Below are 15,168 nucleotides of genomic sequence, written 5' to 3' on the forward strand. Positions count from 1 at the left end.
TTGTAAATAAGCAGTATGATAGTACAGCAAAAATACATATATGCACTTGACAATTCAAAAAGTTTATTAGAATCCCTTCTTAACTCACCGAAATACATTACAGAATAAGAAATTATATAAAAGTGAAATACTTCGAGTCTGTTGAGACAGTTAGGAGATACACTGCTGAAATAGTTTTGTTGGGTTGAGCTAAAAGGAGTGTAAGTGTTTCTACTTTTGGTTTTAGATAAGTTAGATGTAGTGTCTGTTAATACTAATCAGATGAGCCAATCAACTAAGGCATCAGGTTAAAGTTCTACAAGTTTTATAGGAGGTCACAAAAGGCCTACAGCAGAATACATACACAACATACCGTAGTAGTACAGGCTCCCTGGTAATATTGGCCCAAAAAAGCTTAGCTTCACTGGTTCGAGCGACAGACCAGCACTGCGGTCCTATTGTCTGTTGAGAAGGTTCCAGGAGGGAGTCGTCATCAACTCGTCTCACGTTCTCCCGGACTAGTTTTCCTCAGTGGTAAACTTGGGAGCGTGGGGAACTGGGGAAAACCTGGAGTAATGTGGTTTATTTGCATTTAAAAACGCTGAGATGTTGATGGGAAAGTACTGCTTGCACTCTGTGCATTAGTTGACGCTGTGAGGTCCAGTCTGTGAGTTGAGCTGAGGCTCTGGGAAGGAAGACGGGTCAGAGACTGGACTGTCCAGATCCTGCTCCAGGCTTTGGTCTTGCTCCGGCAGGTTTTCCCTTGAATACTCCGTATACCACTCGTGCTGAAACGAGACATAGAGAAAGTGAGGAGGTTACAACAGACCAACAACTGCCATGGTACTCAGAATAATTTCTTAAGTTTCTTACCTGTATCTCCTCCTCGTACATTTTCATGCTGAGGTCACTCTTCGTCCTAGACCTGCGACCTAAGTATACTAGAGACGAGTGCTGTACACACCAAAGCACAAGGGAAAGGGGATTAGTGAGTTTTAACGTCGAGAGCAGAGGAATAAGAGTTTATTGTCTGTGTGTTGTCTTACCCCTCCCCTGTCCATAGTCTGTAGGACTCCCTGTAAAGAGCTGAGAGAAGACAGTCCTGGGCAGGTCTGTTTGTACAGCTCCAGAGTGGCCAGAGCTTCATCCCGACTCACCTCTACTTCAAACACTATCCCGTTCTCATCTAGAGCATGTGCACATGCAGACATTAAAATGACTCACACAATAAATAAACTTCACACAGCACTGGCAGCTAAATATTAATCAAATAATCATTTTATCTCAGTATCTGTTCTAGAAAGAATGCAAAGATTCAAGAACTCATAAAGGCTTTTGTTCTCACGAGCTATACATTCTGTAAATGTATGCACAATATACACTCAAACTCACCCTCTGGGTTTTCCACTGGTTCCCGGTTCTTGCGGCTGTAGTTCATGCGGAACACAAAAGCATCCAGAATGAACGCCACAATGATGGTCATCACCACCTGGAGAAATCAAATATCAAATATCACACACACACACACACACACACACACACACACACACACACACACACACACACACACACACACACACACACACACTTTAACATTAACAACATATTAATGCACAGATTGAAGCAGAAATGCAGTGCATACTTCAACAGACATGTCAAAAACACATGCGAGTGCACAGGCCTCACCATGGTAACGATGTAAAAGGTCATGAAGTAGAGCCGGCTCCAGTGGGTTGTCATGGAAGTTACACCTTCCTGAAGGACAGTAAACGCAGCGTCAGTAAAACAGCAACATACCACGGATAAATGTAGTGACTGATGAAAGAGGAGGAATATGTGACTCTTACCATGGTAATGTACCAGTTATTGACCACAGTCAGTTCAAACAGAGTCACTGGGGGTAAAAAGGAGAAGAAATTAACACACAAAACGGATAACAGTGACTATTTCTCTAGATGGGTACATTTTCCTAAAAAATGTACTATTTACTCCTGTTTGAATAACGTTTTTTCAAAACAACAATGACCAGCTATTAAGGTAATAGCTGGTCATGGGCCTCTGTGGTAGTTCCTGCTATAGAAGATGTAGTAGCGAGTCTCCAGGACCACATTTTGCCTTAATGACTCAAGAACGGACTCACAACAACTCAATGTGGTGGGCTGGTAATATACAGTATGTCATAAAAAGTCAAGGAATAGTACGTTGAAAATAGTCCAAAAAAAAAGGACAAAATCATGGTATAGTATGTCAAAAAAAGAAGAAAAAAAGGTAATAGTTCATCGTCAGAAAAAGTCACACTTTAGTCATACTAAAAGTATAGCAATTCATTAAAAGTCATTTTTATATATATATATATATATATATATATATATATATATATGTCATGAAAAGTCATTAAAAAAAACATAGTTTAGTATGTCTAAAAAGTAAAAAAAAAAAAAAAAAAAAGTTAGTTTAATATGTCCATGTTTGGGGCGGCCGTGGCTCAATGGTAGAGAGAGTTGTCCGACAACCGCAAGGTCGGTGGTTCGATCCTTGGCTGTTACATGTCCTATGCCGAAGTGTCCCTGAGCAAGACACTGAACTCCCCCTAACACATGCTCCCCAGGCGCTTCTCAGCAGCCCACTGCTCCCAATAAGCTAGGGATGGGTTATATAGTATGCTGAAAAAGTCACAAAAAAAGTCATAGAATATGTCAAAGAAAGTAATAGTATAGCAAAAAAAAGGTTCCAGTATAGTATGCTGAAAAAGTCACAAATGTCATAGTACAATATGTTGAAAAAAAGTCATAACAAAGTTAAATAGTTTGTCAAAAAAGTTAATTAAAAATGTCATCGTATATTATGTCTAAAAAAAATTGTAAAGAAGAAAAAGAAAAAAAAAAATCACAAAAAGTAATAGTACAGTAATAAATAAAAAGTCATAAAACAACAAAAATGTTAAAAAAGTAAAAATATACCATGTCATAAAAATACATAGTATGTTACCTCATAAAAAGTCATAGTATAGCACTTTATTAAAAGTCATCAAAAATCATAGTATGTTAGTAAAAAAGTAATATAATTTTTTTTTAAAACATAAAAAGTCTTACTATGGTATGTCATACAAAGTCTTAAAAAGTCAAAGCACAGTATTCTAATAAAATGTCCTAGTATAGTATGTTATGGTCTGACCACGCCCATCGTTGAACTCAATCTTCATTTGAACTACAAAACTGTAAAGTTTCCTCACTGCATCTTGCAGCATCTTCAGAACCACATATGCCATGATGACTCACACACCGACTACCAAGATGAAAACAATGCCAACGTCACTGTCACGGCTGGTAATAAGTGGAAATTATTCAGCCTTTTTAAAAATTAAACTATATATTTGAGACATGTTTTACGTGTTGAGTAAGAACAAATGAGCTGCTGAAAACCACAGACAAGCTCAGGAAGTTGGAACTTATATTTGGTTTTGGTCTTTTTATGGGATTGGTTGACAAAGCAACAATATAAAATATTTCCTGCCATATTTTTAAAAGAACAGATTTAGGAATCACCAAAGCTGCTGAGAATGTTGTTGAAGTTATTGAGATAATAGTAGCCTTCTTCCAACACTGTTTTGTTGCCAATGGTGACGTTTATCTGTCTGTAGGAGTCGGCCACTGTACTGGTGCTGAGAAGGAAAAGAAAATCGAGTTCAGTGAACATAATTTATCATCTTGTGCCCAAGGTATAAGAAATTGCAGAGGACCCGAGTTAATGACAATACTTCAATCAACCAATAAAGAGAATACAAAAAGAAAATGTAATTGCTTGACTCACTTGCAGCAGTTGGGATAAACCACATCTGCAAAAAACTCCATCCCAACAATTGCAAAGGAGTAGTAGAAGATGATTAAGGTCAACCCCAGACTTGCCATCCTGGGGAAGAGCTCAAACATGGTGTCCAACACATTACGATATCTCTGCTTTATCTTAAACAACCTGTGAAAGACAATAGATCACAATTTTAACTTCAAAAGTAAAATACAAGTACACGTACATTATGCTCTTAAGAGTAAGAACTACAAGTGTACCGGAGCAGCTGAAGTGGTCTGAGAACCACGATAAAGTAAAACGGCTCCATATCGAAGGCAAGAGCAATCAGGCCCAGGAATGCAAACACTGTCACTGTGAAATCAAATCTGGACAGACAAGCACAGTGAACATTAACACCAAAAACAGAACCAGCCTTTGGTACATGTTGAAATTAATGTTAGTTGTAGTTGAAGTTTTCACAAAAAAGCCACATTAAAGCTAGGGTTGGTAATCTTGACAAACTAGCAAGAAAAGAACGATAAAAATAGCATCAGCTCCAAATGTTGCTTAATCTAGCGAGAGTCGCCAAGTCGGCAACAATGACAGTTGACTATCATAATGAACGTAAACAAAAAACATGGCAATTGTTAGTTCTCACAGCTGTTAAGCTAGCAGCTTGTGGAAGACCCATGAGGAGCAATGAGTGAACGGGCAAAGTACGTGCAGACAGGCGGACAAGCTGGGTGAGCTAGTACGCTAGCAGGACTGTAATAATCCCGTTCAATCATTTCAAATGCAAAGATATGACGGGTGTATTACTGTAGCCACAGATACTGGATTTTTTAGATTTTTTTGTCAGAGCATTTGATTCGTTTAATTGCTATCAGGATGTAACAAGAATTTCAACAAAGATATCATGAATGTTTTTGAAGAAGATTACCAACCCTGCCTTTAGGATTAGAGTACTGAATCCAAATGCACAGACTGGAACAGGGTCTATGGATACATGCAGTCTTACGTTCACTGTGTGCTCCACTACAAGTCTGAAGTTTGGATTTCAGTACTCATTCAATATGTCAATCAATAAACCCAGGATCCAAGTCATTACTCACAGATTCCACCCAGAGCTGAAATAAGCCATCGGCCCCAAACCAGTTATTTTCAATAACACCTCTACACCATAAACTAAAAGTGAAAGGACAGAGGCAGAGTTAATATTAGCAAAAGTGCATTAAAAAAAAAATGTAATTCTTGACGCCTTCCATGAAGTATATGATAATTTTCTATGTGAGTGGGGGAGAGTGGCCTACTCACTGGTCAGAAAAACAATGTAACTCCAGGGTACAAATCTGGACCAGGAAAATCCACCTGCATGAGAACAGAAAGGTGAGAGATCTGTAGTGCAAAACACTTTACTTCTGTCACATGCCTTAACGTCAACGGGAAAGATCTTACTATTTAGCGTGTACGTCTCCACGAGAATCCACACACCGTTGATGGCAACCACCACACCTGCAGCCAAGAGAAACGGTTGAAAAGGTTTACAATGAGAGACTTTGGCTCAGTAGGTCTGAGGAAAGCAGGGAGAATGTAGATGATTACACTTACACATGGCATATTGGAAGGCCTTTGACTTCACAAGCAGGTTGATGCCTATTAAAGTAGAGAACAAAGCGCTGAGAATATGGCTACAAGAAGCAGATTTGTTTAGTCTGATAAACACAAGAAGAGGAAAAAGAGAACTTGCCTTTGAAAATGAGGAAGGTTGTGTGAGGAAGATCATCAAACCAATGTTCTCCACTGCGTCGTGCCTAAACAACACACACACGCACACATATCCAGTACATGTACACTAAAGGGACACAAAATAGAGTAAATTATAACTGCACAGTACAAATATACAGTAAAGCTACGCACCTTCCATTTAAGGCCAGTGACCTCATAGAACTTGTAAAAATCCTGTAGACTGTAACAGAATAAACAGAAAATGTAACAATGCAATTACATGCAGAAGGATTTGAACAGAAAAGTGTGTGTCAGGCTGATACCTGAGCATAGGAGCCCCTGAGGTGTTAAGAGCTTTATATGTGAGGAAGCGGTCTCTTGCAGACATCCGTGGTCTGTAAAAACGCATCAGACCGTCAAACTGTTTCAGCGTCACACCCATCGGCCGCTGGAAAGAAAAAAGCAGCAACACAGATAAAACGCCATGGCTGTGAGCGCTTCATATAAAATGAATAATTAGTACCAAACAAACATCATAATACATAGAAGAGTGAGGCCGTACCTGCCGGCTAACTAACAGCTGAAAGGCGTGGTCAATAGCAGAGCGCTTGTGAAGTAAAAGAGATTTAAACTTCATCTTCTCAACGTCATTAAACGTATCAAACACCACTGCCAAGAGCTGGAGGGGGACAGAGAAGTGAAGCTGATGAGTGATCACATAAAAGGGCTTACTGCATGCCATGTCTAGTTTTAATAGGAAGGAAATGTTAGAAGTGGTGAAAACAAGCCTAACCCTAACCCTATTGTTACCAGGTTCATGACGAAGTAGAGCTCTATGGAGAGATAAACAATGAAGAAAACACAGGACCAGCGGTTCTTGGAGTACGCTGGCATCATCACATCAGGGAAACTACAAGAAAGAGGGAAGCATGGCATACACAAGTCATGAGATACAAAGTACAAAACGTGGAATCGGCCTGAATCGGCTAGGAAGTAGTGCTTGTGTGCCGTGTGTGTGAATACGAAACAGAAAACTGAACATTACTGTGTGTAACGATGTGCTTACTTTGCTGTGGTCAGCAGCACAAACAGACTGACGAGGCTGTTCTCCAGGGTGCTGAAGTACTGTGGCGAGAGGAGAAGGTTTGTGTCATGAAATCTGACCACCACAGACACAAAAATCCCCCAAATTTTGTAACTCAAACAAATGAATGTCAGGCACTAAAGATTCAACGTACCGGGTCAGCAGTGTTTGGAGAGAAGAGGCAGAAACCTGGGACGAGACAACAAGCGCACATAGTAACAGGAAACCCTGTTCCTTCTAAAAACAGTAGATGGTTTACCCTGAACTATTCTATCATTTTCTGTAAAAAGGGGGCAGAAAAGAACCAACAGCCTTTAATATACTTGAAAATAATAAGCATTCTTACCCAAGATAGCAAATATAACCATGAAGAAGAGTAGCAGTAGGAGGATGTCAATAAAAGGAGGAAGGGACTGGAAGATCTGACGCAAGTTTCTGATTGGATGAAAGAAACCTCATCAGTGATGACTGCGTTTAACAGTAAAATCAGTGGCGTCTGTATGTTCAAGGGGTGGTATAAAAATCAGGAAAAAAACATGAAAAAGGGAAATTAAACAATTCCAAACCAAAACGTTGACCTGATTGTGAGTCTGAGTGTGTTTGTTTTAGTCATTAGGTACCTGCGCACAGCACCACAGTATCTACAATCCACCAGGAAAATTGGTCTGAGAGCTCTGGTCACTCTCACGTGAGACGTCTGTCTGATCAGAACCACTATGGCCTCCACGAACTGCAGCAGCAACACACATGTCTGAACAAGGAGAAGAGACAACATGAACAATATGCAGCAACGGAAGCTGAATCCCAACCTATGGCGTGCAGCCTGCAGGGTGACTGCCCTCCCTCATTGGACCGGACCCTGTGAGAGCAAGCATCCAGCATACTGAAGGGACTATACTGCCCTCAGAAAGTACCCATCATGGGTCAGTTACCTTCACCATGGTCCTCTTGTGTCGTATGAAGGTGTGGAAGCCTAGCCAGCGGAGTTTCATGCATAGCTCAAATGCCACCATAACCAAAGCAAGCAGCTCCAAAGTGGCGTGGACCTGCAGAGGTATCAAATACACAGGACCTTTTACAGCAAACTGTGTGTTTGAGCTTGTGTTTGTGTGTATATGTTTACTCACGTAGACGTCCAGGCGGAGTGACGGCACAGCTGGAGCTTCACACAGTGACAGCATCATCAGCAGCAGGCCCGTCAGCAGCTCCATCATGTAGAACAGGTGGTTGTGGGCAAACAGGTACGCTGCCAGCGCCTTTGGGTTTCGAGGATGGGTGAAGAACTTATCATTGTTCTCTCCCTCCTGTATGTGGAATTTCAAATGATCCATTTAAACCATACAATGTAACTCTTTTTTAGTTAGTTTAATGATTCTGAAAGATGCTGATTTAAGTAATGTCCCACCACAATGCATTGGCATAACTTAAATCTGACATACTGGTATGATGAAGCAGTGACACATTTCCTGGACTTGGGTCCTTGTAGCTGCCTTTAAGTTAAGTGTTCAATGTAAAAAAATAAAATAATAATAATAATAATAATATATATATATATATTTTTTTTTTAATTCCCTACTTTATTTTGAAGTTCTTTGTGTCCTTATTGATTTATTACTTCTAGCAGCTGTTCATGACGTAAGTATAGACACATTAAAAGACTACAAAGTTTAACCATCTACAGGTAATACAGTGTGGAGGGTGTAATAAAAACAATTATATGACCATGGAAACTCAGGTGCCCTGTACACTCAGTAACTAACAAATGCCACAATCCACTGCTTGTAAATACCTGCAGGTAGATGGCTGCCTCTTGGTAGTTCATCTCCCAGCTTTGGCGTAAGGACACATTATGGGCTCTGTGGTTTTGTGGCCCAGGTGTTGAGATCACAGCGTTGTTCACTATGTCATAATTGCCTCCTCCTCCATCTGGAAGAGAACACGTTCAACACGAAGGGTTCAATGTTTTGATACAGCCTCTATGTGGATAAGAACAACACATTTTAACTTCACTTTCCATATTCATCCTTTTGTATATGGGTAACACACACACACACACACACACACACACACACACAGACACACACACACACACACACACACACACACACACACACACACATAGAGAGGTATGGGCCTACCAATGCAGTCTAGTTCTAACTGTAAGGCATAGGAGGAGATCACTACTGGACTCCCGTTGTGGGTCTGATCTTCATGGGAACCAGCTGCCTGTACGCATATACACTCCATTGATCAGTTTGGATTTGTGCACCAGCTGTGAGAATGGATCAAGGTCACAGAAGTCCACAGCACAAGTGTGTGTGTGTGTGTGTGTGTGTGTGTGTGTGTGTGTGTGTGTGTGTGTGTGTGTGCGCGTTAGTGTCATCCACAGTGCCGTGGTGTTGTTCCAACTCCTTCACACATCTGGAGATACAGATGGCCAAACATTCCACTCCGGCCTGATGCAAACTCCAGAAACTCAGTCCAGAGGCGAGTCCTCACAGATTCAAAAGAATTCAGACCAAACTGCGGGATCGAAGTGACACTGGAGACGGAACACCAGACGATTGACAATGCTTGTGAAGCGCAGTACTTCTTTGACAATTGGTTTCTTCTTTTGGAAAAGAACATCTGTTAAAGTCACCTTGATGAGAGATACCGTCACCGGTGAGAGTGAAATGTGACCTACACACTTGCACACATTAGCCTCCTGCCTTAGCAACAGAGTTTGAACTTTGAATCCAGTGTAGCTCGTCAGTGAGAAAATGCCGTGTATGCAATGGTATCACATTGTCTATTACGTCGCCTTCCTTCCACAGACAGGATACAGACACGAGGGAGATAAACCACAGAAAGAATTAATCCTGCGCTACAAGAGGGAGAGTGACTAACTTCAAAAGACAGGGAGGACATCTAGATATCTAAGAACACTGAGGAAGAAGTATGCCATTGTAAGACCTAATGGAGAATTAGGGACTATCATTAAATGACACAGATACTGTAGGTTTAACAACAAATAACTGTCAAATTAACTCAAAAGTTAAACTGAAAATATTCAATCCAGATTAACTCAGTATTTTCAAATAACCTTGAATTACAGATTCAAGCAGGATCTCTCAAATATAAGTCACAGTTTCTTTTCTTGAATAAGTAAACACTCTATGTGTCTATAATGTAGTCCTGTGTGAGTCTGTCTAGGTGCTCTTCCCACAAACTGTTTCTGCTTCAAGCAGGACTCCTTGGAATAAAACGATGAGGAGACTAGATGACTCTCTGAAAGGCAGTCACAGATTGTTCCTGTCCACGGTGACGGCAGCAGATTGAGCTGAAGTGTGAAGATCAAATTCCAGTCCAGCGACAGCCTGGCTGTTATCCTGACAAGAGTACACCCCTTGTCTGTCATGTGCCACTCCAACCCCTCATTTGTTTGAGAACAATAACATGTTCGGAGCTCCCGGTCAAAAACACGGTGGGGTCAGGCTCACAGAAACACAAACAGGCTCAGCAGTCATGACCGTTTCTCCCAGGTCAAATAAAATGTAGTTTTGTGGTGATCTGAAGGGTCCTGACCACCAGCAGTAAAACTGAACTCCACACTTCTATCCAAGCGAGAGGTTTGTCACTGAGGTGATACAACGCAGCCTTCTTTCCCAGTGTCCAGGTTCAAACTCCCTCTCTTTCCAGAACACTCCAACAGCAATCAGCCAGAACAGTATGATACTTCCTCCTTGTCCACCATTCCCAAATAGCCAGAGGAAAAAAAACTCCTCTTCTCTTCCTGTTCATCTCGAGAGCCAGAGAAAATGATCCCGTACGCTCACGAACACAGACACACTTACACACAGGCTGCAGACATTCACACACGGTACACACACATGAGCACCAGGGAGGGGCTCAGGGGTGCACCAGTCTGCTGAGGCAGCAGTTTCTCAGATGGGTCATTTTGTAGCTTATATACAATGGCAGCAGGATTACTATGTTTAGTGGATGCATGGATACCCATACGTAGAGCCCACCCACACACACACACACACACACACACACACACAGACACACACACACACACACGTGATGTCAGAGCCTGGTGGACAATCTCTGCTCTCCATTAATGCAGTGTGGCCTAGACGTGCAGCATGTATGCAGCTTACAGTCAACAACATTCAACATCTTCAGACTGCGCTAGTGCACATCTGGTAAGTAGACAAGCATTAACTTCATATCACAAAATAGATTGATATGATATAATAAACAAAAATACTAAACACTCGTCAATAAACAACACTATAAAGTTCTATAAATACAAAAACAGTGCATTATGGAGCCAAAAGGGCAGAAAGGACCAGCCTATATACACAGTTACCAGTTTAGTTGGTAACTTCAGTGGAAAGTCTTTTAGACTGAGGTTGATTCAAATGTATGCCATTTTGGAGGCTGTAGTTTGCTGTGATGTTGAGGGTGTACTAAGAATTAGAAACATCTATAAATAGAATACAATGTAACGGCACCACAAACTACATCTTCCATAATGACTTTAACGTTGAAACAAGAAATGTACATTATAACCTTCATGAGGCTGGATATATTGCAATGCTGTTAATATTTAGACATTAGTTTTAGCTGCGATTAACTGAGTGTATTTGCTCACATGGATTTATGCTTTAACTGTACATCTAGTACCATGCGAATCAAAACCAATGGCCACAGTCATGGGCCTGTCCATAAACACATAGTTTACACAGCTCCACTGTGGCTGAGAATGACAGGACTTACTTTCGTCACCTCGCTCAGTCTCCTCGTTGAGTAGACCGCTGTTTGCTTCGTCCCAGGTTAAGATGAGTGGCACATCGTCGTCAGACTCCATAATAGCAGACAAACAGGCTGCAACCAGACTTGATTTAATAATGTTCAATTGGAGTTAATCTAAGCTATTCACTAGCTAAATAAGTGCGCGATTTGTTCCGCAAACTGCAAGAAAAGTGCACATCTTGGGCGCTTGTAGCTGACGCTAACACGTTAGTTATAAGCACAACCCGGGTACTTTTGGGGCTGTGCTAACTGAGGTAAGAGCTAACTAACGATACTCTGGTGAGACGTGCAAAACAGGAACTAACAGTTTTCAAGTGACGTGAAGCAGACAAGGTCTGCCGGGTGCAGAGTTGTTCGTAGTCCTGTCACAAACAGCATTGATCACCGACTCAACTGGTTCACTGTCACTCAGGCTAACAAGCTGAGCCTGCCGGCGGTGTGTGTCCATTATGGCATCATCGCCGCACACACAGCTTTCTGCAAGATAACAGATGTTATGCGTGTTCTGATTACATTTAACCAGTAACTAAATACACCAATTTTATATCTTGGTTAATTGTTCCGTAAGCAACAATACCTGACACTTACAAAAAGATACTACAAAAGCTCTACAGATACTCTGTTTATAGCTGGATCAACAAACATGCACGACACTGAAGCAACTTACGGCAGGCTGAGTGAACGTTGCCAGAGTTTCAAAATAAAACTCAATGATCTAAGATAATGTAAAACGCATGTTACATTCATTTATGTAGTCATTCAATTATTCAATAAAGATACTCATATATGCATCCATTTATATAATACATTATAAGCTATCTGAATTATGTGCCAGTGATTTGTAACCCTGATCTGTATTAGTTGTATCTTAGCAACAGAGAAAAAAAACATCTTCTGCTTGCGGCTAACCTTCACCTCGACAGGTAACTAAGTAGCTTATTAACGTTGTATAACTTACATCTAATTCAACACAAGCTAAAGTAACTACGGTCACGAACCTACAGTAGGCTACATGTCACACACCATAACGTTACAGTGGTCGCAAATAGCCTATTTCTACAATAATACCCTCATACGGGGACACTGAAGGGTAATGATGAACCTGTGTTATTTCAAACCTTTCCCTTATCTTTGATATGTTTGTAAAATACTGGGTAGAATTACTTCTTCAGGCCTCATTGAATGTATTGGCTGATTGGGCAAAAGAGGAAAAGGGTTGAGGGAGCACTGGCCCGATAAAATAATCTATGTTGAACTAAACTATCTTTACAAAGTAGGTGGATACTATTCTATATTGTAATATAGAAAAACACTGTGTATATAACCCATAAAAATGTTACAACATTAATGTTTTATGTTTAACTGTTTTCCTACCATCCAGTGACAGTATGTCTGCAAAGGAGGCAACAGTGCTGGTAAAGACAAAGACCCAATCAGAAGATTCTCAAAAGAACCATGAAGTGTCACAGAAGAAGCTGCTCTCTCATGAGGCTCAGTGCATCTCAAGCTTATTGGAAAACTGCATCGGTCAAGTTGAGATCGCAGCTACTCTGCCTGCTCTCCAGTTAAACAGTGTGTCCGATGTTGTGGACAAGGAATTGAGCAGGGCAATCAAAGAGCATCAAATATTAATTGGAAGACTGGAGACACTTGATGGTCTCAAGCAGGAGTCAGATGGGGAACAAGAGGGAGAAGTTGGGGAAGCAAGGGCTCAGCTTGAGAAGGACATCAAGAACTCTGTCAGGGATCTGCTCAGGGTTGCCCGAGTCCATCCAGATGCCATTTGTGGTTTGAGGGCAGAGCTAGGTATGAAAGTAGGGGAAAGTGAGTACATGCTCATTAAAGGACTTGAGAAGTTTCACAGCCATATGGTTGAAAAGTTGCTGACCAGTCTGGATGATGAGGAGCTACAGCAGGCTCTCCACAAGCAGGTGTCTTCACCCCCTGACCACAATCACATTGATGTTTCAGTGGAAGAAGAAGTAGCCACAGCCATTAAGCAAATAGATGCAAAGGTGACGTACCAAATTGGATGTTAAAAAATACCCTCACTTACAGTCTAGTCTACCACACATATAACTTGCTTCAATGTGGCTATAAGAAAAAACAAAGACTTTAGACTAAAGACTTTGTTATTTTTGAAGCCATTATATATTCTACTCTTGAATGTTTCCCTATCTTACCTCCTTTATCTTTCTGTTTGTATCACAGATTTCTCGCAATAATAATGAGCTAAAAAAATTGCAGCGTTCTCTGAAAGGGATCAAAGAAGAACCGGGTATGTCATTTCTTGCCGACAAGCAGTACCAGTCACATATGAAGTCGGCAAAGATGAAGCAAACCGGTATACAACAGGAGATTGATCAACTGAACAGTCAGCTCAACAATTTGATCCCTAAAAACAGGCAGGCAGAGAGAGAAATCCAAGAGGTGAGTTTAGTGTATCATTTTATCAACATTTCACAGTAAATGTACTATCATGTTTCATTTGCATTAAAACCTATGTCACTATTACTGTTTTCTTTTCCTTGGCAGAAAAATGAAAAATTGGTGGAAGAACTTGAATACATGCTCCAAATCTTTGACAATGACATGGAAAAAAAACAGGTACAAACTCATCCCCCACAAAGAGACAAAAGTATCTGGAAAAAATAATGAAGTGTGTATTCTCTGGACACTGGTTCATGTGCCTGTTGAGGCTATAATCAGGGTGTTTAACATGGCAGTCTGTTCTTTACCGGCATCTCACAGTCCCTATTACCTGATGGAGTTTGGTCAGTCTATACAAGCTTTCTCAAACTATACGAGTTTATGTATCATCCAACTCAATCTTCACATTAAAGAAGCTGTTTGCCATTTTTACTTTATTAAACAACTAACTATAACGATGAATTATCAAAATAATTCCTGTTGATCAACTAATCAATTTAACAAATATGTTTTCTAGCTCAGTTGTTTCATTTACATCGGTCATTTCACACATCGCCTTCAGGCTGTCTCCAGGACAGATGCCTTCAGTGACCTATTTAATTGGTTTGGCGGATTTTAATCAGCAAGGCATTAAAGTATTTATACCTGCTATGAAATGATCAAATAGGCCTATCAATAAGGCCTGTCTATGCTTTTTTTAATATTCACTACTCATTCTATCCACCACCATCTCTCACTCTTTAATTTAACTGCCACCATCACCTGTCTCAGGCCGACCTGGAGGTGAATGGAATGGATTATGAACGGGAGGAGGAGCAGCTGAGGAAGCTGGGGAAACGCTTTTCTGCCCTGGAGCTGGAGTGCAACGAGATCCAGGAGAAGCGTCGGCTAGCAGATGAGAAGAGAAGGGAAGAGATGCGGGAGCTGGAGTTGAAGACCAAAGCTGCTATTTTAGTCCAAGCCTGGTGGAGAGGCTACATCACTCGCAAGTCCTTAAAGAACAAGGGCAAAAGCAAGAAGGCCAAAAAAGGCAAAAATAAGACCAAATGAACTAATTAACCTCACAGTGTCTTACTCTGGTGCTACAGATAAACACCCTAGCTGTCGAACATCTTTTACAAAAAAAACAATACAGTCCATGTTCCGCATGTGTGTCATTTATGTGTTGTCTTTAATAAAGTACTTAATCTTTTAAACTAGTATTTACTATTTTTGTGAAGAACACATTATAAAGGATTGCAGCACTTTCTAACTTTTTTGTGATCAACATTTAATATATCGGTACCTTCTTGCGGCAGACAATATCAAACTAATCATAAATGTTGAAACAGCTGCAGATAATGAACATCTGTTACTATTGG

The 15,168-nt window shown here is 40.7% G+C and overlaps 2 protein-coding genes across 4 annotated transcripts; one reads left to right on the forward strand and one right to left on the reverse strand.

The window, feature by feature from the left end:
- Positions 1 to 46: 46 nt before the first annotated feature.
- tpcn1 (two pore segment channel 1) lies at positions 47 to 12,024 on the reverse strand. Its single transcript, XM_068703972.1, has 26 exons — positions 11,342 to 12,024; positions 8,364 to 8,500; positions 7,702 to 7,878; positions 7,507 to 7,620; positions 7,195 to 7,325; positions 6,921 to 7,009; positions 6,729 to 6,763; positions 6,557 to 6,615; positions 6,301 to 6,400; positions 6,053 to 6,169; positions 5,814 to 5,938; positions 5,683 to 5,731; positions 5,513 to 5,576; positions 5,374 to 5,418; positions 5,221 to 5,277; positions 5,080 to 5,133; positions 4,878 to 4,950; positions 4,044 to 4,151; positions 3,790 to 3,951; positions 3,525 to 3,640; positions 1,827 to 1,873; positions 1,666 to 1,734; positions 1,372 to 1,468; positions 1,026 to 1,165; positions 853 to 933; positions 47 to 767 (listed from the first exon to the last, which is right to left on the reverse strand). Exons 1-26 carry the CDS (start codon positions 11,430 to 11,432, stop codon positions 621 to 623), a joined length of 2,484 nt encoding a protein of 827 aa, XP_068560073.1. The 5' UTR covers positions 11,433 to 12,024; the 3' UTR covers positions 47 to 620.
- iqcd (IQ motif containing D) lies at positions 10,707 to 14,911 on the forward strand. 3 transcript variants are annotated; one of them, XM_068703975.1, is made up of 5 exons: positions 10,707 to 10,764; positions 12,759 to 13,392; positions 13,589 to 13,807; positions 13,913 to 13,984; positions 14,579 to 14,911. In XM_068703975.1, exons 1-5 carry the CDS (start codon positions 10,709 to 10,711, stop codon positions 14,855 to 14,857), a joined length of 1,260 nt encoding a protein of 419 aa, XP_068560076.1. In that variant the 5' UTR covers positions 10,707 to 10,708; the 3' UTR covers positions 14,858 to 14,911. The 3 variants fall into 3 exon arrangements, with proteins under 3 accessions (XP_068560076.1, XP_068560078.1, XP_068560079.1); XM_068703977.1 differs by lacking the exon at positions 10,707 to 10,764 and adding an exon at positions 11,498 to 11,631; XM_068703978.1 differs by lacking the exon at positions 10,707 to 10,764 and adding an exon at positions 12,281 to 12,300.
- Positions 14,912 to 15,168: the final 257 nt, after the last annotated feature.

Source organism: Cebidichthys violaceus, unplaced genomic scaffold (genome assembly GCF_023349555.1).
Source record: "Cebidichthys violaceus isolate CVI_PGR_0920_01 unplaced genomic scaffold, fCebVio1.0.p SCAF_9, whole genome shotgun sequence".
Taxonomy (NCBI): Eukaryota; Metazoa; Chordata; class Actinopteri; order Perciformes; family Stichaeidae; genus Cebidichthys; species Cebidichthys violaceus.